The sequence below is a fragment of the Danio rerio genome, chromosome 2 (assembly GCF_049306965.1).
Source record: "Danio rerio strain Tuebingen ecotype United States chromosome 2, GRCz12tu, whole genome shotgun sequence".
Classification (NCBI taxonomy): domain Eukaryota; kingdom Metazoa; phylum Chordata; class Actinopteri; order Cypriniformes; family Danionidae; genus Danio; species Danio rerio.
In genome coordinates this window covers 55,695,323-55,722,871 of record NC_133177.1, presented here as the reverse complement: position 1 = coordinate 55,722,871, position 27,549 = coordinate 55,695,323, and the positions used below count along the sequence as shown (strand labels likewise).

At 35.2% G+C, this 27,549-nt stretch overlaps 1 protein-coding gene and 2 long non-coding RNA genes across 4 annotated transcripts in view; 2 read left to right on the top strand and 1 right to left on the bottom strand.

The window, feature by feature from the left end:
* The window catches only part of tle2c (TLE family member 2, transcriptional corepressor c), a 67,054-nt gene extending 60,432 nt beyond the window's left edge, over positions 1-6,622 (top strand). Inside the window, exons 12-14 of one of the 2 annotated variants that reach the window (XM_009298918.4) lie at positions 570-689; positions 3,862-4,145; positions 6,297-6,622. In XM_009298918.4, the coding sequence (XP_009297193.2) occupies positions 570-689 (120 nt within the window). In that variant the 3' untranslated portion in view covers positions 3,862-4,145; positions 6,297-6,622. 2 annotated transcript variants of the gene reach the window in all.
* A 7,920-nt stretch (positions 6,623-14,542) lies between these two features.
* LOC141379034 (uncharacterized) lies at positions 14,543-18,906 on the top strand. Its single transcript, XR_012394958.1, has 2 exons — positions 14,543-16,130; positions 16,490-18,906. It is a non-coding gene; the product is annotated as an uncharacterized lncRNA (long non-coding RNA).
* On the bottom strand, positions 17,992-22,470 carry LOC141379026 (uncharacterized). Its single transcript, XR_012394949.1, has 3 exons — positions 20,766-22,470; positions 19,376-20,176; positions 17,992-19,031 (listed from the first exon to the last, which is right to left on the bottom strand). It is a non-coding gene; the product is annotated as an uncharacterized lncRNA (long non-coding RNA).
* Positions 22,471-27,549: the final 5,079 nt, after the last annotated feature.

The window sequence follows — 27,549 nt, the reverse complement described above, 5'->3', positions numbered from 1 at the left end:
TAAGTTATTCTATAACGATGTTTTTTTCTGTAGACTATCGGAAAAAAAAAATTGCTTAAAGGGGCTAATCATTTTGTCCCAAAAATAGTTTTTAAAAAATTAAAAACTGCTTTTATCCTAGCCGAAATAAAACAAATAAGACTTTTTCTAGAAAAAAAAATATTATCAGACATACTGTGAAAACTTCCTTGCTCTGTTAAACATAATTTCGGAAATATTTAAAAAAAGAAAAAAAAAAAAAATCAAAAGGGGGCTAATAATTCTGACTTCAACTGTATGCTTGAATAGTTAACGGTTCATTCCACTGTGGTATGCTCTGATAAATAAGACACTAAGCTGAAGGAAAATGAATGACTATTTTATAAATTAATACCTTCTTAAAGGTTTATGAGTTGCGTATGCATCCATTTGTATTATTTTAAGCTGTAATTAAACAGACAGCAATGTAATTAGAAAATGTTTATCCCAAAGCAAAATAAATAAAACATGGGTCATATTTCTCATATCCGATAGTTGTTTTAGCTTTTATAAAACCCAGTGCTGAGTTTCTTTCCTCTCTGTTGTTGCAGGAGAAAGTGCGATCTCCGTCTCCATCAGCGTCTCATGAGTCTCTGTCTCCTGGCTCTCCAGCAGCTCCTCGTCCTCTGTCCTCCTCTGCCCGCGGCCCGTCTCCCGCTCTCAAACACTAGGTCAGTCCTGACTCACTCGCTTAAAATCCTTCCTGACTCACGTTCATAAAGCTTACTGTAAATCTGGGCCACAGCAGATGCCTTTACTGTGGCCTGTGAGCTCATCTCGCTCTCGGCTACAAATGCTTTTCCCTTTTGACCTATCAGTAAGCCCCGCCCCCCTTAGCTACTGTTGCTAACTTGGATAAACAAACAGACTTTCTAATTGGCTGTGTCTGAAAGTTTAGTGGCCGTTCACAGAGAATGCATTTCATTTTCTATTGTTTGTGTTTTTCTATTGTTTTTTCAATGTAAACACACGCTTGATGGATGGAACCGTTACACACTCATGAGCATTGTGATTTTTTAGATGTGTCAAATTTTAAAACGCAGCGCAGCTCATCACTGTCAGTTTAACAGCAGTGGACCAATCAGAGAGCTTGGAGGCTGGGCAACAGGTGCAAGCTTGTGTTTATAGTAGAAAGTGTGTCATGACATCTGGTTTATTTACTATTGTATTATGGTGAAGGAAGCCTAATAAAAATAAATATCAGAAACCTGTAACCATTGACTTCCATAGTAGGAAAAACAAATACTGTTCAAGTCAATGGTTACAGGTTTCCCACATTTTTCAAAATATGTTTAATTGGGTTTCAAAAGAAGAAACTTGGATTTGTTTTTCAAAGACTAAATCCCTTAATATCTTCTTTATACAATGTGGATTTTAAGTACTGAATTCACTAAACGGTTTCAAAGCAGTACCTGAAAATGACCGTTAGGTGTCACAGTAGAAACGGGTTTCAAAACGTTTTGAAGCCTACTAAAAAATGTCAGAACCCTGTCACCATTGACTTTCATATCAAAATATCTCCATTTGGGTTTCAAAAGAAGAAAGAAACTCAAGCTTGTTTATAAAAGACTAAATTACTTGGTCACCTTTATGCAACATGGACTATAATTTCTAAATTTGCTGTAGAGTGTTTTGAAACATTTCAAAGCATAGTAGGAAAAACAAATACTATGTAAGTCAATGGTTACAGGTTTCCAACATTTTTTTAAACATCTTTATTTGGGTTTTAACTGAAGAAAAAAAAACTGTAACAATAACTGAAAACGACCACTAGGTGTCACAGACTGGTTTTGAAACCATTCGAGTCCTTATAAAATTGTCAGAACCCTGTAACCCTTGACTTCCATAATAGGAAAAACAAATACTATACAAGTCAATGGTTACAGGTTTCTAACATTTTTCAAAATATTTTGATTTGGGTTTCGACAAAAGAAAGAAACCCAAACTTGTTTATCAAAGACTAAATTACTTGATATCACCTTTATGCAATGTGGGTTAAAGTTTCTAAATTTGGTGTAGAGGTGGGTTTTGAACCATTTCGAAGCCTAGTAGGAAAAACAAATACTATGCAAGTCAATGGTTACAGGTTTCCAACATTTTTCAAAATATCTACATTTGGGTTTCAACTGAAGAAAAAAAGAAACAAACTTGTTTTTTAAACCTTTTATAAAACATCACCTTTATACAATGTTGGTTATAATTACTGAATTCGCTTAAATGTTTCTTTGTTTCAGAGAAATATGTGAAAAACGACCACTAGGTGTCACAGTAGAGACTGGTTTTGAAACGTTTTGAAGCCTTATCAAAAAATTCAGAAACCTGTAACCATTGACTTCCATAGTAGGAAAAACAAATACTATGCAAGTCAATGGTTACAGGTTTCCAACATTTTTCTAAATATCTTCATTTAAGTTTCTACAGAAGAAAGAAACCCAAAGTGTTTATCAAATACTTAATTACTTGGTCACCTTTATGCAATGTGGACAATAATTTCTAAATTTGCTTTAGAGAGTTTTGAAACATTTTGAAGCCTAGTAGGAAAAACAAATGCTATGTAAGTCAATGGTTACAGGTTTCCAACATTTTTCAAAACATCTTAATTTGGGTTTTAACAGAAGAAAGTAACCAAAATATGTCTTTCGAAGACTAAATCACTTGATATCACCTTTATGCAATGATGGTTATTGTTTCTAAAATTGCCGAAGAGGTGGGTTTTGAAACATTTCAAAGCCTATTAGGAAAAACAAATACTATGCAAGTCAATGGTTACAGGTTTCCAACATTTTTCAAAATATCTTCATTTCGGTTTCAAAAAAAGAAAGAAATCTAAACTTGTTTATCAAAGGGTAAATCACTGGATATGACTTACATGACATGGATTATAATTACTGAATTCGCAAAACGGTTTTGTTGTTTTGGAGTAACACCTGAAAATGACCACTAGGTGTCACTGTAGAGACAGGTTTTGAACTCTAAATATTTTTTTAGAAACCTGTAACCATTGACTTCCATAGTCAGAAAAACAAATACTATGCAAGTCACTGGTTACAGGTTTCCAACATTTTTCTAAAAAATAACTTGTTACAAACTTGTTACAAAGACAAACTTGTTTTATTCAAACCTTATACAATACATCACCCTTATACAACGTTGGTTATAATTACTGAATTCGCTTAACGATTTTTTTTTATTTCAGAGCAATACCTGAAAACGACCACTAGTTGTCATTGTAGAGACGGGTTTCTAAACATTTCGAAGTCTAACAAAAAGTGTCAGAAATCTGTAACCATTGACTTCCATAGTAGGAAAAACAAATACTATGCAAGTCAATGGTTACAGATTTCCAATAATTTTTTTTATATCTTCATTTGGGTTTCAACTAAAGAAAAAAATACCCTAACAATACCTGAAATCGACCACTAGGTGTCAAAGTAGAGACAGGTTTTGAAATGTTTCGAAGTCTAATAAAAAAATGTCAGAATACTGTAACCATTGACTTCCATAGTAGGAAAAACAAATACTGTGTAAGTCAATGGTTACAGGTTTCCAACATTTTTCAAAGTATCTTTCGGTTTCAACAGAAGAAAGAAATTCTTCTACTTGTTTTTCAAAGATTAAATCACTTGATATCACCTTTTATACAACATTGGATATAATTACTGAATTTACTAAACGGTTTCTGTTTCGTAGCAATACTTGAAAACTACATCTAGGTGTCACTGTAGAGACGGGTTTCTAAATGTTTTAAGCCTTGACACATTTGCGTAGTTTGTTTCAGTGTATCATGAAGCCTCACTCTACCCACCACTATCTACAAGTTGCTGTTTTGTTTTTTCCTCTCAGGACCCACTCCTAACCATGGAGTGAGACTAGTGAAAGACAGCCGCTACCCCTCCCCAGCCCGCCCTTCCCAGAATGCACGGGGCCAGTCCCAGAATGCCACGGTCGGGCCCTGAACGCTCGGGCCAGGGCATCAGGTGCCTTTCAGAAGCCCTTCATCCGTCCTTGTGACCCTCCGAGCTGAACTCTGAGCGAAGCACATGTGTTTCCCACACACTGGGAGTAATCAGCCAATCAGCTGGACTGACAGATCCGTCGGCCAATTAGAAAGCAAGCTGAATATTCTGGTGAGCTGCCACTGTTACTTTATGAAGTGTATATAACAAAGATGAGTATAAGGAGATGATTTATTTATTTATTTTTTTATCATGTATTTAGTGTCCGTTAAATTCAGGGATAGTTCACCCAGCCAAAGAAATGTTTTTTTCTACTCACCCTTTACTTGTCACAAACATGTTCTTATGTTGAAACACAAATTAAGATATTTAGAAAAATGTTGGAAAACTATAACCATTGATTTTCATGCGTTTTTTTTCCTATTATGGAAGTCAATAGTTACAAGTTTCGAACATTTTTCTAAATATCTTTATTGGAAGAGTTCAGATGCAAAAGCTGCTAAACGCCACTTCTGCCAAAAATGAGCTACTGACATTGAGTGAATGCTTTAGGCACGTAGTATACGTTCAACAAACAGATTTGCATCAAATCATCTATATCCCAGCGCATTCAGAAATAACAGTTTGTTTGCAAAAGCTGCTAAACACCATTTGCCATTGACAGCGAAAGCGGCTATGTCCCCAGAACCACCATCAGAAGGCATGAATCGAATCATAATGTATGATTTCAATGCAGCAGCACGCTGATACGCCTGCTTTTATTCCGCTTTTGATTTCGATTTTAAAAGACGGAGTTATATATATATATGTGTGTGTGTGTGTGTACACAAGTGACCATTTTGACTAAATATATAGTTTTTGTTATCATTTTTATTAACTATAAATTTAAATGTGTTTATTTTGTACAAATATTTCCCCTATTTAATGTATATAATGTAATATATTTTCAAGGAAAAGAGATCATGATAGAAGTAAATGGTTGGAGATATTATCCATGAAAAATAGTTTGAATCGTTACACTGAGTATACATGCAATTATTTACTTGAAAGATTATGTTCTTAACAAATTAGTCAAAATTATCGGTATTATAAAAAAGCTACATGTGTAAATTTGTATTTAAATGTAATAATGCTGAGTTATGTTATGAGCTCTAAGATAAACATTTGCTATATCAGCAACATTATGAAAGTTGCTCTAGAAAAAATGTGATGTTCATGAATTTAGTTGATAATTAATTTCAGGTAAAGGTAAAAGAAAAGGTAAAAGAAAAATACTGCATAAAATCAAAACACACAAACTGATTCACAATCATCACGTGCTCTATATTACAATAATTCTCACCTATAATGTGAAGTTATCTTACATTTTTAAATGAATTTATTGGTTCATTTCTGTAGTGCAGGGTTTTTCAAAGTCTAAGACAGTGGGCCTCCCTTTTGACACAACTTATCCGTTGGCGCCCCCCTCCTCCCAAACGCACGCACGCACATACACACACACACACACACACACACATATATATATATATATATATATATATATATATATATATATTTTATATATATATATATATATATATATATATATATATATATATATATAATATATTTTATATATATATATTTATATATATATATATATATATATATATATATATATATATATATATATATATATATACATACAGTATATATAAAGACACAGACAGATGTCAGACTGTTAACTCTTATCATCATTTGCATGAAAGTGCAATCATTTACAAAGTAATAACAAGTATTTTAATATAACGTTTTTACAACTAGGATGATGGTTCAATATGAATAGAACAGATCCAAGAACTGTCCATCCCAGTCAAAACAGTCGAAGTTTAGAAGGTCTTATGCTGTCATTAGCCAAAATATCTTGACAAACCACACATAAAGGTCGTGGTTCAACAGCTGGTCCTGTCCACGTAAATCCTTAACTAAAATACTGATCATCATATCGTCGTCTTTTGGGTTTAAGCCCTGAACTTGAAGGCTTCGAATCGGGGGGTCTCAGAAACCGATCCATTGTTTTAGCAGGCATATACCTGTATTGGCGGGCTTGTCAAACAGAAGCGAATTCACAGCTATGGCCTTATGGGTAAAAAAGGTTTTCTTATTTTTGACGTATAATTTTTTTAGCTTTGTTTAATTAAAACATTTAAATATAATAAAAAATACATATAATAATTAAACTTAATAATTATATTTTTATTATATAATATTTTTTCCCGCACCTCCCCTGACACTTTGAAAACCCCTGCTGTAGTGTAATCCTGTGCTCTGTTTGTCTTTCAGTGTGACCGGCAAATGGAGGCAAGATACGGATTTGACTGTATCATCTCCCACACAGAAATGGACTGAGATACTTTTACTGCCACTTTTATCAACACGAGTTCAAAACTAAAGACACTGACACCTCCAAACAAACGGACATTAAAGTTTTCCTGTTTCACCACCATTTCACTTTGTTCCCCAAGAGCTGGAAAATCGACAACACCTCGCATCGTTTCCCCTCATTGAGACAGATTTGAATAAAGCTGATTTTGAGTGTATAGCACTACTTTCACACAGTGTTGAAAGAGATAAATAAACCTGTATCTGTTGTTTATATTATACATAAACACTTGCTTTGTGAAGTTTATTTCGAGAGGATCACATGCTTATGATTGACCACAGCTGGTCCTGCATTAGCTAACACATAATTCACCAATCAGATGAATCCTTACAATAATAAGTAGTTTCATACCTCAATCATCTTTGTTTTGAAGAATCCACCTCTATTCCTCCTCCCTTTTTCTAGATAGGGTTGCACGGCGGCCCAGTGGTTAACACTGTTGCCTCACAGCAAGAATGTCATTGGTTCAAATCCTTACCAAGCCAGTCGATGTTTTTGTAGAGTTAACAAGTTCTTATCGTGCTTTCGTGGGTTTCCCCCGGGTTCCTCCCACCTTCTAAAGCCATGCAACATGAGTGAACTAGCTAAACCAAATTGGCACCGGCATAGACGAGCTCCTAGGTAGCAGTATTTCTCTTCATAGCTATCCCTAATTTGTCATAAGCCACAAATAGGCAGGCGTGATCTACCTGAGCTCAAACCAAGCAGCAACCTCCTGCTCTCCCTTGTGTAGCTAATGCAATTCATCAGAATTCCGCTAGTCCTGGCGCCATATTGAGCAAATTTCTATTGAGCCCACTTTTCAAAATGGCCAACTTTACAGCAGAAAAAAAAGGTGTTTACAGCCTGGTACAAAGAATGATTTTGGTTCATATAGCTAATATTACCCTTCGTGATAACTGTGAGGGGGGTACATTTTTTCAGAACTCATCTGTTTCCTTTATATTAGGTTTTATTAGGTCTGCATAATTAAGGGCGTGGCCACTTGATTGACAGTAAGGTCTCGTTGGTCGCCATCACTTCACCTCAGCTGATTCCGGCTGATTAGCTGCTGAACTCAGGATATACGTCGTATTTTTGTGTTGTTTTATGTGACAGTCAGTCACCTTTTGTAATTAATTCCTGCAATTATCAGATGATATGGCATGCTGTGTGCACTTAATTGTGCTCACAAACCATTTATGTGGCCTCCATTTCCCAGGTGAATGAAATTATATACTTATATACCATCTCTATCTAGGGCTGTGCAATTAATCGAAAATCTGATTTCGATTATGGCTTCTAGCGATTATGAAAAAACATTAATCGAGATAAACGATTATTCCATTATTTACCGCCCCCTTTCCAGTTGTCCTCACTTGTTGCTCTTAAAAGCGCAAAGGACCGCATGCTTATGTATGTGCGGCGTGCACAGTCAGAAGCATGCGGTCTGCACTTGGTCTCATTCGCACATTGTGATGAGCAGAGAGCACACACATCTAAAGTCATTAATGCGAGCGCTTTAATGTTCAAATAGGTGTCAAAACGCGGTGTTTAGTGATTATTCATATTAACCCTCATTTTGTAATAAACAAACGAGTTGAGGATCAAAAGACACGTGAAAGCAAAACTATTAAATTGACAGAGCACAGCTGCTGCCTGTTTTATCATGATTAATAAAACAACGAGAAAATCCCTCTTTGCTCTTGACTGAAGACTTCTGTAGCTAAAGTGATTTTCTTACAGTGAAGATGCTAAAAGCACAGTTTGTTTCATATTTTTATTTTATTGTATTTATTTCTCTTTCCTTTGCAGGGAGGAAAATAATATATGCAGTTGAAGTCAGAATTATTAGCCCTTCTGAATATTAGCAACCCTTTTCCCCCCAATTTCTGTTTAATGGAAAGAAGATTTCTGAACATAATAGTTTTAATCATTCATTTCTAATAACCGATTAATTTTATCTTTGCTATGATGACAGCTCATAATATTTTAGTAGATATTTTCTTAAATACAAACATTTAAATTCAAAGTGTGATTCAAAAGCTTAATTAGGGTAATTAGGCAAGTCATTATATAACTAGATTCCTCTGCAGACAATCAAAAGTATATATTGCCTAAAGGGGCTAATAATATTGACCTTAAAAGAGGTTTCAAAATATTAAAATTTGCTTTTATTCTAGCCAAAACAAAACAAATAAGCCTTTCTCCAGAAGAAAAATATTAGAGGAAATGCTGTTAAAATTCCTTGCTCTGTTAAACATCATTTGGGAAATATTTATTTTTAAAAAAATTCTCAGGAGCGCTAATAATTTTGACCATCTGATAATCGTTTGGAATAATCGTGATTACAATTATGACCAAAATAATCGTGATTATGATTTTTCCCAAAATCGAGCAGCCCTATCTCTATCAATGTCTGTTTTATTAAGGATCATTTATCATTAATATTTTTCTTTAGACCTGTAAAGCACTCCAGAATCTGACAGACTGATTAGCTGTGGGCTCTAGAACAGTCATCTGAAGCATTGTCATACAGTGTTATGCCTTGATTTCATCAGTAGTCTTGCATTTACTAACACAGACTATATCTGAAGTGTTTGAAAGTAATTTCCTCCTGTAGAAAAACATCATAAGAACAATGTTTAGTGGCTCAGTGTGGTACAGCAGGGTTTTTAAAAAGGCTAAACACCTTATTGATATAGTATACAACCAAGCACATGTGGTCAGAACACAAACGAGTCGCAGGCTATGAAGTATTAAGCGTTTCTTCCAAGAAAAGCCTGTCTAAGCAAAATGCTAGCGGGCGTCTGTAGCTCCGCCTCTTTGCCCTTGTTTGGTATTCCCTGGTCGGTGCAATGACGCGCGAACAAAATGGTGCCGGTTAACCCCACTTGTAGCTTCTTTTTGCGTTCTTCAGAAATCTATGGGTGACATCACGAATACTACATCTAGATCTTTCTACAGTTTATGGCTCAATCTCGCCTCGACCTGCTAACGGGAGGGAGCCAAGGACTAAAGGATCTTCTGAGCTCAGGGCTCTCTCCCAGGGACAGCATGCCAAACACACTTTATAATCAATCATCAGCGTAGTGTGAACTAATGAAATTATATTAATTAGTTTTATTATCATTGCACAACAACACTAGCATACAAACATGAAGAATACAGTACTGATTTCTTTTTTTACATTAATACTGAAGGAACAAATCACCAGAGAGTTAAACTTTTATATAAAAGAAAACAATTTCATACAATTGCATACATCCTTATAGCTTTTTAATTTGTAAGATCTTTTAGTTTTTCAATATACTGCTTAGGATCAGGGTGATGCGGTGGCGCAGTAGGTAGTGCTGTCGCCTCACAGTAAGAAGGTTGCTGGTTCGAGCCTCAGCTGGGTCAGTCGGCATTTCTGTGTGGAGTTTGTATGTTCTCCCTTTGTTCGTGTGGGTTTCCTCCGGGTGCTCCGGTTTCCCCCACAGTCCAAAGACATGCGGTACAGGTGAATTGGGTAAGCTAAAATGTCCGTAGCGTATGAGTGTGAATGAGTGTATATGGATGTTTCCCCGTTAAGGGTTGCAGGTGAAGGGCATCCGTTGCATAACGTACTTCATAAGTTGGCGGTTAATTTCGCTGCAATGACCCATAATAAATAAAGGGACTAAGTGAAATGAAAACGAAAGATTTTTTTACTTTAACGTTTTTTATTTTGCCAGCAAACATTGCTAGAAAAGTGTCCCAGAATGGTAAATAATGCAGAAAATAAGAGTAAGCTGTAAATATCATATGCTATCTTTTGACTAATTTTGATCAAGTGAAACGCTGAAATAATTGTTTGTTGATGTAATAAGATGCCACGTTGATTTATGCCATAAACCTGGTCATTTTCAGTAATCACTTTAATAAAATCAATAACCTTACTCATGCTTCTGTTTGATGTGGCGACGCGGTGGCGCAGTGGGTAGCACTTTCGCCTCACAGCAAGAAGGTCAGTTGGCATTGTGGAGTTGCATCTCCCCGTGTTTGCGTGGGTTTCCTCCGGGTGCTCCGGTTTCCCCCACAAGTGCAAAGACGTAGAGGTAAATTAGGTATGCTAAAATTGACATTGTATGTGTTCCTCAGTGATGGGTTGCAGCTGGAAGGGCATCCATGATTCAATAATTGAAACGATGTTGCTACTTGCTAGAAATGTTGGTCTGAGCATGCAGTTGGGTCCTGCCGCTTCACCCAACCCAACAGCAGATGGCATTGTCTGAGAAAACGATAGAAAAGTGCAGGTTTGAGCGTGTCTCCGGCTCTGCAGCTTCACACTACTCATAGATATTTAGTGTATATCTATGAAATACAGTAAGTGAGGTTTGCTCTATATATGCTAAGCTAACGTTATAGCTAAGCCAAAAGTGCTCCGTCACTGCCAGACCTGAATATTGGTTAAATTAATTAAAAATGGTTTAAAACAATCAACTGTTTATCTATGCGAGATATAAAATAAGTCAATTTAAAGTGATATGCCCATCTAAAATGAAAGAGGATTGTTTCTAAAATAACTTAAGCTCCGATCCCCATGTTCGGCTATTTTATTTACTTTGGGAAACCAAAGATGCTTCCTGTGAAACCTATTTTCAACACCAGGTTGTGCTATAACTCAACACAACTTTAGTTTTGGCTTTTAAACAGGGTTATTTTTGTTTGCTATGTGGAAGAAGTTACGAGCTAGCTCAACCGTTTGTTTGCTAACATTTCCAAACTGCCATCGAAACAATCCGTTAAAAGCCAATCAATAATCCTGTGAACACTGAATGTTGAAACCTGTTTACGTCAAACGCCGATATATTTAATGCGTCTAAAAATCATTGAATATGAGCGCATGTTTTGGCTGAAGTGCTCAAACAGTTTATCTGAGTGATGCAAGACAGAAACGTGAAATATCGACGGTCAAACGCAGGTCAGAGAACGCCTTTATTGAAGCACTGGAAACTTTCTTTCGGCTTTGTGTCCTTTACTGATTTACTTGAAAACTAGGACAGAAGACTTTGTATGAAAGCATTTTTTAATGGATTGTTTTCTTTCTTTTTATTAAAGGTATGCATAAAGTTGCATGCAGAATTACTAGCTCTCTTTATAATTGTTATACATTTCCCCGAGGATATGTAAAGAAGTATTTTTCAACACATTTCTAAACATAATAGCCTACTTTTAATAGCTAATTTCTTTTATCTTTGCCACAATTATAATATTCGTTTAATAATAAGAACATAAGCTTATAACATTTTATTAGATATATATATATATAACGATTGTTCTGTAGGACTCAAGGACTCTGTAGATTGCTTAAGGGGGCTAATAATAATATTGACCTTGGTTATTAATAAATAAGACTTTTTTCTAGAAAATACGGAAATACTGCGAAAATTTCCTTGCTCCATTAAACATCACTTGGGAAGTATTTGAAAAAGAATCAATATTTCACAGGAGAGCTAATAATTTTGTCCTCAACTTTATACTATTGTTATTGATTTAGAAATGTAGAGCTGTAAAATTAAGCTATTGATTTAAACTAATTTAATTTCAAACTTTTCTGTGTTGACAAATCCATAATTTGCACATATAAATGCATAAGGTTTTATGTTTGTGGGTTTATTAACATTTAATAATAGAAATGATAGATTTTATATTGAGATTTATATAGAAACTATTATTGAAAAAAAAACTAATAGTCAAGACTATTAGAAAGTTTAATTCAGTATTTTAGTTCTTATACTGACCTAAAAAAAAATCTAATAGAAATTATTTTGCAAAAATGTAACAACAATACTTAATAAGTCACTAAAACTTTAATACAAATGTAGCTATTGGAGGCTATTAATTAAAGTAATTAAACAAATATTTAAAAAAAATCTAAATCTTAATATAATTAAAATTGTAATATTACTATTACATAAATACTATTTACAGTGCATCTGGAAAGTATTCATTGCGCTTTACTTTTTCCACATTTTGTTATAATACAGCCTTTTTCCAAAATGGATTAAATTAATTTACTTCCTCAACATTCTACACTCAATACCCCATAATGACAATGTGAAAAAGAGTTTTTGAAATTTTTGCAAATTTATTAAAAATAAAAAAGCTGTAAAATCACATGTACATCAGTATTCACAGCCTTTGCTGTGAAGCTCTAAATTGAGCTCAGGTACATTCAGTTTCCACTGATCATTCTTGAGATGTTTCAGCAGCTTCATTGGAGATCACCTGTGGTAAATTCAGTTGATAGGACATGATTTGAAAAGGCATACACCTGTCTATATAAGCTCCCAGGGTTGACAGTGCATGTCAAAGCACAAACCAAGCATGAAGACAAAGGAATTGTCTGTTGACCTCAGAGTCTGCTGATTGTCTCAAGGCACAAGGCTGGGGAAGGTTACAGAAACATTTCTGCTGCTCTGAAAGTTCCAATGAGCACAGCGGCCTCCATCATCTATAAGTGGAAGATGTTTGGAACCACCAGGACTCTTCCTAGAGCTGGCCGGCCATCTAAGCTGAGTAATCAGGGGAGAAAGGCTTTAGTCAGGGAGGTGACCAATATGACCTGTATGGTAGAGTGGCCAGACGGAAGTCTCTCCCCACCTGGAATTTGCCAAAAGGCATCTGAAGGACTCTCAGACCATATAGAAACCCAATTCTCTGGTCTGATGAGACTAAAATTAAACTCTTTGAAGTGAATGCCAGACGTTACGTTTGGAGAAAACCAAGCACCGCTCATCACCAGGCTAATAGCATCCCTACAGTGAAGCATGGTGGTGGCAGCATCATGCTGTGGGGATGTTTTTCAGCAGCAGGAACTGGAAGACTAATCAGGATGTAGGGAAAGATGAATGCAGCAATGTGCAGAGACATCCTTAATGAAAACCTGCTTCAGAGTGCTCTTGACCTCAGACTGGGGCGACGATTCATCTTCCAGCAGGACAATGACACAAAGCACACTGCCAAAATATCAATGGAGTGGCTTCACAACAACTCGGTGAATGTCCTTGAGTGGCCTAGCCAGAACCCAGACCTAAATCCTATTGAACATCTCTGGAGAGATCTGAAAATGGCTGTACATCGTCACTTCCCATCCAACCTGATAGAGCTTGAGAGGTACTGCAAAGAGGAATGGGCAAAAATCTCCAAAGACAGGTGTGCCAAGCTTGTGGCATCATATTCAAAAAAGACTTGAGGCTGTAACTGCTGCCAAAGGTGCATCAACAAAGTATTGGCTGTGAATACTGATGTACATTTTTTATTTGTAATAAATTTGTAACAAATTAAAAAACTTTTTTTCACATTGTCATTATCGGAGATTGTGTGTAGAATGTTGAAGAAATAGATGAATTTAATACATTTTTGAATAAGGCGGTAACATAAAAAATGTGGAAAAGTGAAGCGATGTGAAAACTGTATAAACACTGTATAAACAATAATATTAAAACAGTGTCAAGGCTGATAAAAATAGCATTCTTTTGTTTTGTTTTTATTTATTTGTTTTTATTAAATGGTTTTTAGAAAAGGTGATTTTTATACACTGAAAATTTTATTGGACTTACTAATTTTTTTTTTTAAAATAGGTGGTTTATATGGGCTGAATTTAAACAACTTAAATTTAATAATGTTCAACTTAAGTTCAGCCCATATAAATTGTTTACAATCACTTTACTAAGTGTACAAAGGCATAATAAACGTAAGTAAAGCATCTAATTTTTAAATATTAAAATAAAGGATCATATAAAGATGATCACGTTTAACATTATATTTCTGTTATGAATCCTCTAGTGATCATCTCTCATTCATTTCATCTAGTTCTTTTTTAGTTGTTTTTTTTGTGCCAGGGTGGAAAAACAGCTTTTGTTGTATGACATGATCTGTAAATAAAGCTTTGTATAGGAGCAGGATGTCACGTGTTCATGACACAATACGTCAATGAAAACAAGCCCAGTAGCAGCCTATTCATAGACACAATGTAAAAGAACATTTTATATACACTTGTTACAATGAGGCTTTGCCTTCAAGACATTAAATGAGAATTTGTGTTTTTTTTTTTCCATATGTCCTGCAATAAAAGCGGTTAGAAAGAAGCAACAGAGAAATCAGCAGATACTGTCAATGTCCTTGAGTACAATGTACTTGAGGAAGAAAAAAAAAATTGGATTTATGTGACAATTTTGACTGCTCAAGGCTCGAAATGAACCTTTTTTCAAAAATGTAGGCGCTCCAGACAAAATGTAATTGCACCTACTAAAAATTATGAGCACCTTAAATACATGTTTTATATCAACAGATTCTATTATATATTAACACTCTAATCACAACTAACAAATAAACAATAATCTGTATGCGCTCACCGGCCCTGCACGCACTGCTTGACGTGAATCAGATGAACTGAGTTAGCAATAATAACTGTGCTGTTCTCACGGGTGCTGTCTGATATTGCACAGATGATACTGACATATAACTTATTATTTGCATACGTCATCTCAATATATACTGGTCTTTTCATGAGCTGCAATATTAGTTTCATCTCTGTGAATGCATGCTCTTTAGCGATGGTGAACCCGATGTCAGACGCACAAGTGACAGCATCGTGCCTATTAAATGAAGGATTAAATAACTTTAAAACATCTCGTGGCTAAAATGTGTAGATTCAGTGGCAAACACTGTTACCTGAAAACTCCGTCCTACCGGCTTTACGGTGAATGCTTTACTCATTTTCATAGCGAACTTTAAACACTGGAAGTCTTTTATTCACTCTTGGAAAAGTGTAAATGCTAGATTGACGTTCATTACATGATCACTAATCAGATGTGTCATTATTTGTAACTTCAGGTGGTTTCTAAAACTAAATCTGTCAGTGTTGTTTTCATTGTCTCGTATCCAGACCTTTACGTTTTCACGGCTGTAGCTCCCTGTCATTGGAACTGAGTGATTGACAGCTGATATTAACCAATCCATTCGCGTTTTGTTCTAGAGCAGAGGCAGTCACTGTGCTAGGGGCAGTCATTAAGGGCTTTGTTTACTGCAGCAAATTGACATGTCAACTGTTTTAAACCATTCCTGAGCGCTGCATTTGGGGTTTTTAGGTGCAAAGATGCTTAATGCGTGAAGGCCTCCTAACGCATGTGGTGAACATTTTGCTGTGAAAACTGGTCGCACAACATCAATTTTATGCACGCACAAATGCTCCCAAACATATGTTGAGATCGCATAGATAAAATTTCGGGCCCGTATGCGACCAAAACGGTCGCAATTTCGAGCCCTGCTGCTGTGTTAGACATTTTATTGTTTTTTTTTCGGTAATTTACAGGCAGCACTGTTACCGCAACTGCCCCTTTACAGTAACTTACCTGTAATTGTGGTGTACAGTAGCAGGGCTCTACCACAATAAAATTTTTTTACAGTATAATAGCCTTACCTCAACTTCTTTTTTATGATAAAAAGACTGTTTCACAGAAGCAGAACCCTACCGCAAAAAAAGTAATAATAATAAATTACAGCAAAAAAGCCTTACCGCAACTCTTTATGGCAAAAAAAAAATCATGTTTTACAGTAGCAGGGCTCTACCGCAATTTAATATTTTTTTACAATATAATAGCCTTACCGCAACTTCCTTTTATAAAAAAAGACCATGTGCTTTACGGTAGCAGGGCCCTACTGCAATTTAATTTTTAAAAAAAGTTAAATCGCCTTACCGCAACTTCTTTTTATGGTAAAAAGACCAGGTGTTTTACAGTAGCAGGGCCCTACCTTTTGGCGCAGTAGGTAGTGCTGTCGCCTCACAGCAAGAAGGTCACTGGTTCGATACTCAGAGTCCAAAGACATATGGTACAGGTGAATTGGGTGTGCTAAATTGTCCGTAGTGTATTAGTGTGTGTGTGTGTGTGTGTGGATGTTTCTCAGAGATGGGTTGCAGCTGGAAGGGCATCCGCTGCGTAAAAAATGTGCTGGATAAGTTGGCGGTTCATTCTGCTGTGGCGACCCCGGATTAATAAAGGGACTAAGCCGACAAGAAAATGAATGAATGAATGAATAATAGCCTTACCGCAACTTCTGGTAACCATATAATAAATATGGTAAAAAGATCATGTGTTTTACAGTAGCAGGGCCCTACCGCAATAAAAAAGAAATACAGTAAAATAACCTTAACGCAACTCCTTTTTGGCAAAAAAGACCATGTGTTTTAAAGTAGCAGAGCCCTACCATAATGTAACTTTTCTTTTACATTAAAATAGCCTTACCGCAACTTCTTTTTATGGTGAAAAGACCATGTGTTTTGTGGTTTACAGCAGCTGGGCCCTACCACAATTTTATTTTTTTTAGGTAAAATAACCTAAACACATTTTTTTATAGTAAAAGAACCATGTGTTTTACAGTAGGAGGGCCCTTTAGAAATCAAGTTTTTTTTTTTTTTTTTTTTTTACAATAAAATAGCCTTACCGCAACTTCTTTTTAAGGCAAAAGACCATGTGTTTTACAATAATAGAGCCTTACTGCAATTGAATTTTTTACAGTACAATAACCTAACCGCTTCTTCCTTTTATGATAAAAAGACCATGTGTTTTACAGTAGCAGGACCCTACCGCAGTTTCTTTTTTTTCAAAGTCTTTTATGGTAAGTAAAAGAACATGGACCATTTTTACACTAGTTTTACTGTAATTTATTTACATTTTACACTAGCAGTACAAAACCCTTTTTTAGTATTTACTGTCCAATTTAATACATTTCCAAAACAATTTTGTAATCAAGTAGCAGTACTTGATTACAGTAAAATACAGCAATACCCCAAATATGAACTACAAAGTGAACTGTAAAGTATTATTTTTCAGGGTGATTTTGTAGTAACTAACTGAAAAATTGAGGCAAATAGTAACTGTGCTCTGGGGCCTACTTAAAGGGATACTCCACACAAAAATGGAAACTTACAACATATTTAATAACTATTTATCCCCCACAAGTGGTTCCATAAATTTCTTCTTTCTGTTGAACACAAGAGAAGATATTTTGAAGAATGCTGGAAAATTGTAACCATTGACGCCAATTGTATTTGGTTTTCCAACCATGGTGTTTAAAGCTTTCTTCATAATATCCTCTTAATAGAAAAGTTTTAAGAGTCCTATGATGATTACTTTGATTAAACACACACAAAAAAACATACCTTTGGATTTACTCAATGTGGGTGAAAAAAATGTATATGCGCCGAATGTAAAAGAACGAATTAAACAGAGTAATGTTCAACTTAGTTTGTTTAAATTGTTTGCAACCACTTACCTTCATAAAAATGAGTAAATTCAATTAATCATTTTCTTCAGCGTACAATCTGTACAATCCGTACAACTGTATTAGATGAGCATGTAAAAGTTCACCCAATCAAAAACACATGCTAAAAAAATTGTGCTTTGTAAAAGTTGAACTCGTGCCTGAGCAAATGTAATAATGAAACTTGGCCTGGCAGACAGCAAAAACATAATTCAGATAACGCTGACGTTCAAATATAAAGTGTTAGCGACTGATAAGATAAAACCATTAAAGACATCTGTGAACTTTGAGCACTTTCCAAACCTTGCAGCAAGAGCAGACAGACTCGGAACAACTTTTTATTTCATGTTAATGTAGATATAAACAAATATAAAACATACAAGCGATGATGATGATAATAATAATAAAATGATATGTGCAACATTCATATGCTATACACGCAAACAACTTCTTATAAAGTCACAAAATCATTACCAAAAGTAGAACCGGACTAGATCACTGGTGTCAGACTCTGCAGCTCTGCAGTTTAGTTCCAACCCTAATTAAACACACCTGATCAAACTAATTGAATGCTGTAGGCTTGTTTGATACCTACAGGTAAGTGTGTTGGAGCAGGGTTGGAACTAAACTGTGCAGGGCTGCGGCCCTCCAGGAATTGAGTTTGACACCCCTGGACTAGATAATAATATTCATGTAGATTTCTTGGAGCTCTATAAGCATTATAAGTGGTTAAGAAATATCATTGGGGAAAATAAAAACTTCAGTAGTTTAAATTTGTGTTGTTTTTTTGTCTAAATGTTTGCTTTTGACAGCAATTTAATGCAGATTTGTTGATACAATGATGTCTTAAATGTTAAAATAATGTGTTGAACTTCATTAGTTTATGAAATATAGTTGAAGTCTAAATTATTCGCCCTCCTGTGAATTATTATTTTATTTTACTATTTACAAATATTTTCCAAGTGCTGTTTAACAAAGCAGGGAATTTTCACAGTATTTCACTATAATACTCCTTCCTCTAGAGAAAGTCTTATTTCTTCCACGCTGGCTTTTTAAATCATTTCTATTTTGTCAATATTATTAAGAAAAATGTATTTGTTTTGATTGTTTACAGAACAAACCACTGTTGTCAATGCTGTAAAAATGCTTACTGTCACTCAATATGTTTAGTTAAATCAAATGAAGCGTTCGAGTCATCTCAACTCAGATTAGTCAAACTGACTTAAAATATTAAGTTAAACCTTTTAGAACAAAAAGAAACCTGATTAACTTATTAAAATAACTTTAAGTAACATTCATTCAGGCAGCATGGTGGCGCAGTGGGTAGTGCTCTCGCCTCACAGCAAGAAGGTCGCTGGTTCGAGCCCCTGCTGAGTCTGTGTGCATTTCTGTGTGGAGTTTCCCCCACAATCCAAACACATGCGCTATAGGGGAACTGAATAAACTAAATAGTCCGTAGTGTATGGGTGTTTCCCGGTGGTTACACAGTGGATGCCCTTCCAGTACTGGGAAACACCCATACGCCCATACCCATTCACTCATACACTACGGCCAATTTAGTTTATTTAATTCACCTATAGCGCATGTGTTTGGACTGTGGGGGAAACCGGAACACCCGGAGGAAACACAGGGAGAACATGCAAACTCCACACAGTAATGCCAACTGGAACAGCCGGGACTCGAACCAGCGGCCTTCTTGCAGGGATTTGACAGTGCTAACCACTGAGACACTGTTCAGTTTAAGTAACAAAAACGTTTGTTATGACTTTTTGTCGTATTATTATTTTTTTTTACAGTGAACCTAACTTGCCAAGTTAACATAATTAAGTCTTTAAACGCACTTTAAGGGGAATACTGGTATCTTATATTGAAATATGGACTGTCATCATGGCAAAGACAAAAAAATAGTTAATAAAACTGTTAAAAATGTGTTAGACTTCAGCTTTATATGTTATATATTTTTGTCAGAATCTTTAAAAAGTGTTTTCAATATGTCTTCAAATGCGGTGTCGCGGAGGAAAGTAAAGAGCGGCGGAGTTTGTCGTGGATGAAAGTGAAGAGGGTTGGGGAGTCGCAGAAGAAAGTAAAAGTGAACAGCGGACGGGGGAGGAGGGCGGTTGGGGAGAGGGATAGGCAAAATGAGGTGCCGGATCAGATTTCAGTGGTGCCGGATCCGACGTGTTCCAGCACAAATTAAGCCCTGGTGACATGAATTAATGGTATCATGACAACTCTAGTTGAGTGAACTCAAAAATGTCCTGAAGTTTGTTTTAAGTTAAAATTTTAAGTTGAGAACTTTTACAGTAATTTATTTGTGTCTTCTTCTGTCTTGTGATGATAGTGAATGTATACAATATATATTATTAGCCTCCCTGTTTAGTTTTTTTTTTCCCAATTTCTGTTTAACGGAGCTAGATTTTTTTAAATACATTTGTAGATACAGTAGTTTTAATAACTCAATTCTAATAGCTGATTTATTTTATCTTTGCCATGATGTCTTGCTTCAATGAACCTAAACGAGCACATGTCACTCCGCTGCTAGTCCGTTTGCACTGGCTGCCAGTTGCTGCTCGCATCAAATTCAAAGCTCTGATGTTTGCCTACAAAGTGACTTCTGGCCTTGCTCCTTCTTATCTGCTCTCGCTACTGCAGATCTATGTGCCCTCCAGAAACTTGCGTTCTGTGAATGAACTTCGCCTCGTGGTTCCATCCCAAAGAGGGAAGAAATCAATTTCGCGAACGCTCACGCTCAATCTGCCCAATTGGTGGAATGAACTCCCTAACTGCATCAGAACAGCAGAGTCACTCGCTACTTTCAAGTAACGACTAAAAACCCAACTATTTAGTCTCCACTACACTTCCTAATCTGCAATTGCCTCTCTGAATATCACACTAACTGTACCAAAAATAAAATAAAAATAAAAAATAAATACTAATACTACTAATACTTCCCTTCTTAGACTTTACAGACCTGAAACTTGCCTATAGCACTTATTCATTGTTGCTCTTGGTTGTGTAAATTGCTTCCTTGTCCTCATTTGTAAGTCGCTTTGGATAAAAGCATCTGCTAAATGACTATATGTAAATGTAAATGTCAATACATAATAATTAACTAGATATTTTTTCTAGACACTAGTATTTAGCTTAAAGTGACATTTAAAGGCTTAACTAGGTTAACTAGGCAGGCTAGGGTAATTGGGCATGTTATTGTATAACAGTGGTTTGTTCAGTAGACAATCAAAAACAAATATTGCTAATGGGGGCTAATAATATTGACCTTAAAATGGTTTAAAAAAAAAAAAACAGTTTTTATTTTAGCCGAAATACAACAATAAGACTTTCATCAGAAGAAAAAATATTACAGGAAATACTGTAAGAAAATTCTGTTAAGCATAATTTGGGAAATATTCAAATATGACAAAAAACAAACAAACAAAACATTCACCGGAGGGCTTATCATTTTGACTTCAACTGTATATATCCTGCCAAAATACTTAACATGGATCTGGAACATTAAGAATAACTGCACTTTTACAAATATTGTCAAATACATGAGCCCCAGTCTTCACATTCAGCGTAAAAGTCAGTGTGTGAGCTCAGTCCGCATTTATTTTCAGGACGTCTGGTTTTCGGTGACTAAACCAGAGTCACAGAGAGTCTCTGTTCCACATAGATGGAAAAAAGGAGACATCATTCATATTCACTAAATATAGTGTCCATAAAAAATATTGCAGCATTAGCAACTCACAGTAGACAGCAGGTTCTGTTGTACATGCGTTATATGAATGATTGTTAACAGGTTCATATGAAATAGAAATGCTTACTCCATAAACACTGTACAAAAGGGGAGGACAAAATTAGTATTTTTCCATAAATAAGATAGTTTCCAAGAAAAGAAAGAGGGGAGAGTTAAAAAAGTAAAGAAAAAGTAGTAAGTAAAATACAGTATATCTGCTTCAATAAACATCTATGGATAAATTCATAAATTGGACAAATATTTCTAAAAAATAGGCACTTTAAAGGATAAAAAAGTGACAATCTCTCACCATATGGAACAATATGATTTTTTTGCGATATATCTTGTATATATGTACCAATATGACATTTTATATCAGTGAAATCCAAAGATGAACTTAATATAATACTAATAAGAATATCCTAATACTTTCCAACAGCAATGAACTCATTTAGCGTTACAGTGGTTGTATCCAACATCTATTACACAATAATTCTGAGACACTGCTGCAGAGCCACTTGAGCTCTCGCTTCTCCTCCTATAAGCTGTTTTAATTCGTACACCCACCCCACCCCTAAAGCCTGGTTTATACTTCTGCATCAAGTGACCGGCGTAACACACGGCGCATGCAACGCGCGTAGCTGTGCATTTATATTTCTGCGCGCTGTCTCTGCTGGACTGCATTAACACTTCTGAAACACTAGTTGGCAGTGAGGTGTTAATGTGTCTCTGTATCGAGTTTCTTCGCCGGTGTTTTGTTTTTTCTGAACACTTCCTGAATGTACAAGTGGCTCAAACTCGCTCATTCTGAGGCAGGAACCGGCGGACGTGCAACAACTTTAACTATGAGGTAAACCCAAAACAAAACTTTCCATCCAGAGCTCCTTCACGGGACTCCACACTTGTAAACAATCGCTTCATCGGGCTCTCAGTCCCGCCCTGACTCGTCAGCGCTACCAAGCCGACCAATCACAGAGCTTGCACTATGCGTCGTTGTGACGTGTAGGTACATTTTTTGAGAGGTGCACGTCAGCGACGCCGACGGCCTAGGCATAGGGCTATGCGTCTGGGCGGGACCGAGAGCCGCGCGAGCGCGATTGTTTACAAATGTGGAGTCCAGTGAAGGAGCTCCAGATGGAAAGTTTTGCTTTGTGTTTACCTTATGGTTTACGTTGTTGCATGTCCGCCGGTTCCTGCCTCAAAATGAGCGAGTTTGAGCCACTTGTACATTCAGGAAACATTCAGAAAATACAAAATACCAGCGAAGAAACTCGACACAGAGAAAAATTAACACCTCACTGCAACTAGCGTTTCGTAGGTTTTATTGCAGAGCAACTAGCAGTGGGTTACGTCGATCACTTGACGCAGAAGTATAATCCAGGCTTAACCCCAACACCCAGTGACATCACTCTTAGAAGAAGTGCAAGGAAGGAGGAGCTAGAGCTCAAGCTCCTCCTTGCTAGAGCTCAGCTCTGCAGTGAGCATCACACCTATTACACAATAATTCTTGCCTATCCAGTGTTGAAATAATTGGCTTTATGTCGACCCCTAATCTTTGTTGGCGCTCTGAACTTAACTCGAAGGTTACAGAATTGAGTAAAATGAAATAATCTTAAGAACAACAAAACTGTGGCAGAAGATGACTGACTGCACTTAAAGATTGCTGCTTCGGTATATGTTTATGGGAGACATAATATTGTCATATAAAGAAATGTAGTGCTGTCAAAGGATTAATCGCAATTAATCACATCTAAAACAAGTATATATTTGAGAAAATGTTTATTTTTATTTATAATCACATCATATATACATGTATATATTTACATGTATATACACACATACACATATGTATATACATGTACACATTCACGTATATACTGTACATATACTCACACACACGTATATATTCGAGAAAATGTTTATTTATATTTATATTTTTTATAATTTTATAATACAAAATACTCATAAATATAAATGTAAATATTTTGTCTTAATTTTTTATGTATTTTATTATTTTTTAAATGTATATATACACAATATGTATACACCGTGAGTAAACACACATTATCTACATATAAACTCTTATTTTGGATATGATTAATCATTTGACAGCACTAATAAAAATATGTGAAGATTTTAATTAATATCTCTTGATTAAACCTCATTGATGACCACTGATAAATTGCGACTATTTTGAATTACATAAGGTTCCTCTTACAGCATCTTTAATATAATTTAATTCAAATATAATCAGTTGAACAGACTTTTAGTTTCTTTTAATAGTTAAAAACATTCATTTAGTTGTTGTAGCGTAAAACAAGATGAAAGGCCATTTAAATGTAAGCGCCGTCAGGAGCAGCAGCTGAGTGCTGAAACTCCATTGAAAATACTGTGGTACAACAAATGTCCATATTTTAAAGACATGGTATGGAATAATGTCATTTAATGCAGTGCTTTTTGTCCGGTCAGAGACCCTCCTTATATCATATCTCAATCAGGCAGCGAAGATCATTGATTTTAAGCTTATCAGATCTTAAACGCTGCGCTTTTACAACAGCATGACAGAAAAATTTAAAGATACATGTGCCTCGGTTAGCTAGTGGTGCTTATTGCTATGAGAGCTAATAATGTAGCAAATTAGCAGGAATTTGTGGAGTTTAGTATGTGAAACATTGAAATAAAGTAGTATTTAATAAAAATCTATGATGCTATGCAGGGTTTTAGCAGAGGTGTGTGGATATAATAGTTCATTATATTCACACGGAGCATCAACATCAATGCTTCCCATTTACATTGAATGAGTGACGTCAAGCATTGCTGAACTGAATTCTGGACCCATCTACGCTACTTTTGGGCGTTGCTCGCTGCAGAAGTTGGGAATTTCTCCAAGTTTCAAGCACCAACAGAAGCATCAGCTAATCAGACCACTTTCATGCAAATACACCAGCTCAGACAGTCGCCGATTGTGAACTAATTTCATTGGCTGACGATGCTATGATGATTGCGTCAGCCCAAACTTCAGACATGACCTTCGTCAAGCGTTGACGTTGAAGCCCCGTGTGAATCGGATGTTATCAAGGCAACCTAAACCTAACACCATAGGAAATTAACTTCCAATAAAATTATAATATTATTAATAAGAATAATAGTCAATGTAATACAATACAGTATACAGCAAAGGGCCTGTCCACACGAACACAGGTATTTTCAAGACCACACTTTTTTTTTTCTACACGGTTTCTTTGTTCTTCACAAGAAACAAGAGCATCGTCTGACTGAAACCGAAACTTTCTGAAAACCTTGGCCAGGGTGAAGATTTTCCAAAACTCTGAGTACAGTATGGTCGTGTGGACGCTGCAACTAGAGTTTTTACCTCATGACCTCAGCATGCTTGCTGTTTTCTCCTTTCTGATTGGCCGACACGGCTGGGTTTACATCAAACACAGAAGACATGAATGAGGTAATTCCGCACTTTTTCATAGCAAGCATGTTGCATATTTCACATTGTTCATGTCGCAGGATGGTAATCTGCCTCTGTTCTCACGTTTGCGTTGACTTGTATGCAGGTTACTCGTGGAAATACTTAATTTTGCTGAACACTTTGGTGCAAGCATTAAAGTGTCATTATCGGCCCCTGTTGGTTCGGCGTGCCCTTAATATGCATCAAAGTGTGTTTTTGCATTTTCATGTGGACAATTATTATTATTTTAAATAAAAATGGAGAAAAAATATGAAAATTCCCATGTATGTATGCACATGACCTAAGAGATCACTTCAAATTCAGCTTTTTTGAATTTTACAAATAACAGTTTGAGTAAAATGTAATGATGTTTTTTCTTCTGTAATGTACTGATCACATTTCTTCCAAATCTAAAACAAATATTGTGCAATTTAGAGAAAAAATTTAGATGTTTAAATGTAAACTAATGTGTAAATACTTGTTTAATTTTAAATCAAACACAGTGTTTTAACTTCAGAGGAGTTCAATTACAAAAAAATGTAATTACTTTTATGCTGTGTTCACACTATTTACGCGTAAATAGACGCATCAACATTTTGAGTTTACTTGCTTCATTTATTTGTCAAATTCTCTTCACAATAGACATAGATTTGCTTCTGTCTGCCCGGTGACTCTAGCTTTGTTGCTAAATGGCTTACATGGATTTTATTGAAAGAATAGCTGTGTTTATGTGCTTTATGAAGGCTGAAAAACAGCGTAGATTTGTTTGGCGTCGTGTCTGAGTCCACTAGATCAGTGGTTCTCAAACTGTGGTACGTGTACCACTAGTGGTACGCGGGCTTCCCTCTAGTGGTACGCGGAGGAATGAAAAATGTCATGTACATGCTACATATATTTCAAAATGTATTAAAAATTATGTTTATAATGTGCCATATATGACATATAGCCTATTTCAGAGGTAATCTGCCACGTTTGTTTTACTGTGCAGAGTTATAGCTGCTTTACTGGGCCTACTGCGCTACTGTATTTCAATACTGCACATTTAGGTGGTACTTGGAGAGACAATTTTTTTCTGAGGTGGTACTTAATGAAAAATTTTTGAGAACCACTGCACTAGATCCTTTCATAGCTGTGTGAGCTCATAAACTCCTCCAGAAACTATACCTGGATGATGGAGGCTTTCAGCGGTGCTTCAAACTGAGCTGAGCCCAGTTTAATGAGCTTTTGTCCGCGTCAGCAGCAGGATTTCCCCTCAAGACACCAACAACAGGCACTATGTCATAATTACGCCCCTACAAGAGCAAGCTCCTGATTGGCTACCGCAGAGCGAATATCCGGTGAAGTTCAGATTTTCCAACACAAGCGATTCACGTTTTAAGCGTGTCAAACGCACTAAAAGCTTAACTTGCTCCACTCCATTCGCCGAATTGTGTCATACGCGCCGCCTCATTCGCACGAATAGCGTCGCAAGATGTGTATTCGCGTCTTTGCATTGACTTAACATGCAAATCACTCACGCTTGATGCTTCATCCACATCTGTTGTGAACGCAGCATTAGAAAAGGAACTCTTTTGAGGTTAACATTTTTTTACAAATCTATTTTTTTTCAAATTGAAATTAAGAAGAAATGCTTAATTTTACTCAAACCTATAACTAATAGAAACCGAGGAATTGCAAGTGTTTTCTATTTTTCATAGCTGATAAGTATATATGTATGTATGTATGTATATATGTATGTAAATATATATATATATATATATATATATATATATATATATATATATATATGTATACACACACACATATACATATATATATACATATATATATATATATATATATATATATATATATATATATATATAAATATATATGTATGTATGTATGTATATATATATGTATGTGTGTATATATATGTATGTGTGTGTATATACACACGCACACACACACACATACATATATATACATACATACATACATATATATATATATATATATACATATATATACATATATATATATATATATATATATATAAATATATATGTATGTATGTATGTATATATATATGTATGTGTGTATATATATGTATGTGTGTGTATATACACACGCACACACACACACATACATATATATACATACATACATACATATATATATATATATATACATATATATACATATATATATATATATATATATATATATATATATATAAATATATATGTATGTATGTATGTATATATATATGTATGTGTGTATATATATGTATGTGTGTGTATATACACACGCACACACACACACATACATATATATACATACATACATACATATATATATATATATATACATATATATACATATATATATATATATATACGTATATATACATATATATACGTATATATACATATATATACGTATATATATACACATATATATATATATATATATATATATATATATATATATATATATATACATACATATATATATATATATATATATATATATATATATATATATATATATATATATATATATATATATATATATATATATATATCCATACATACATACATGAGGGGAAACCAGAGCACCAGGAGGATATATATATATATATATATATATATATATATATATATACGTACATACACATACATACATACATACATACATACATACATAC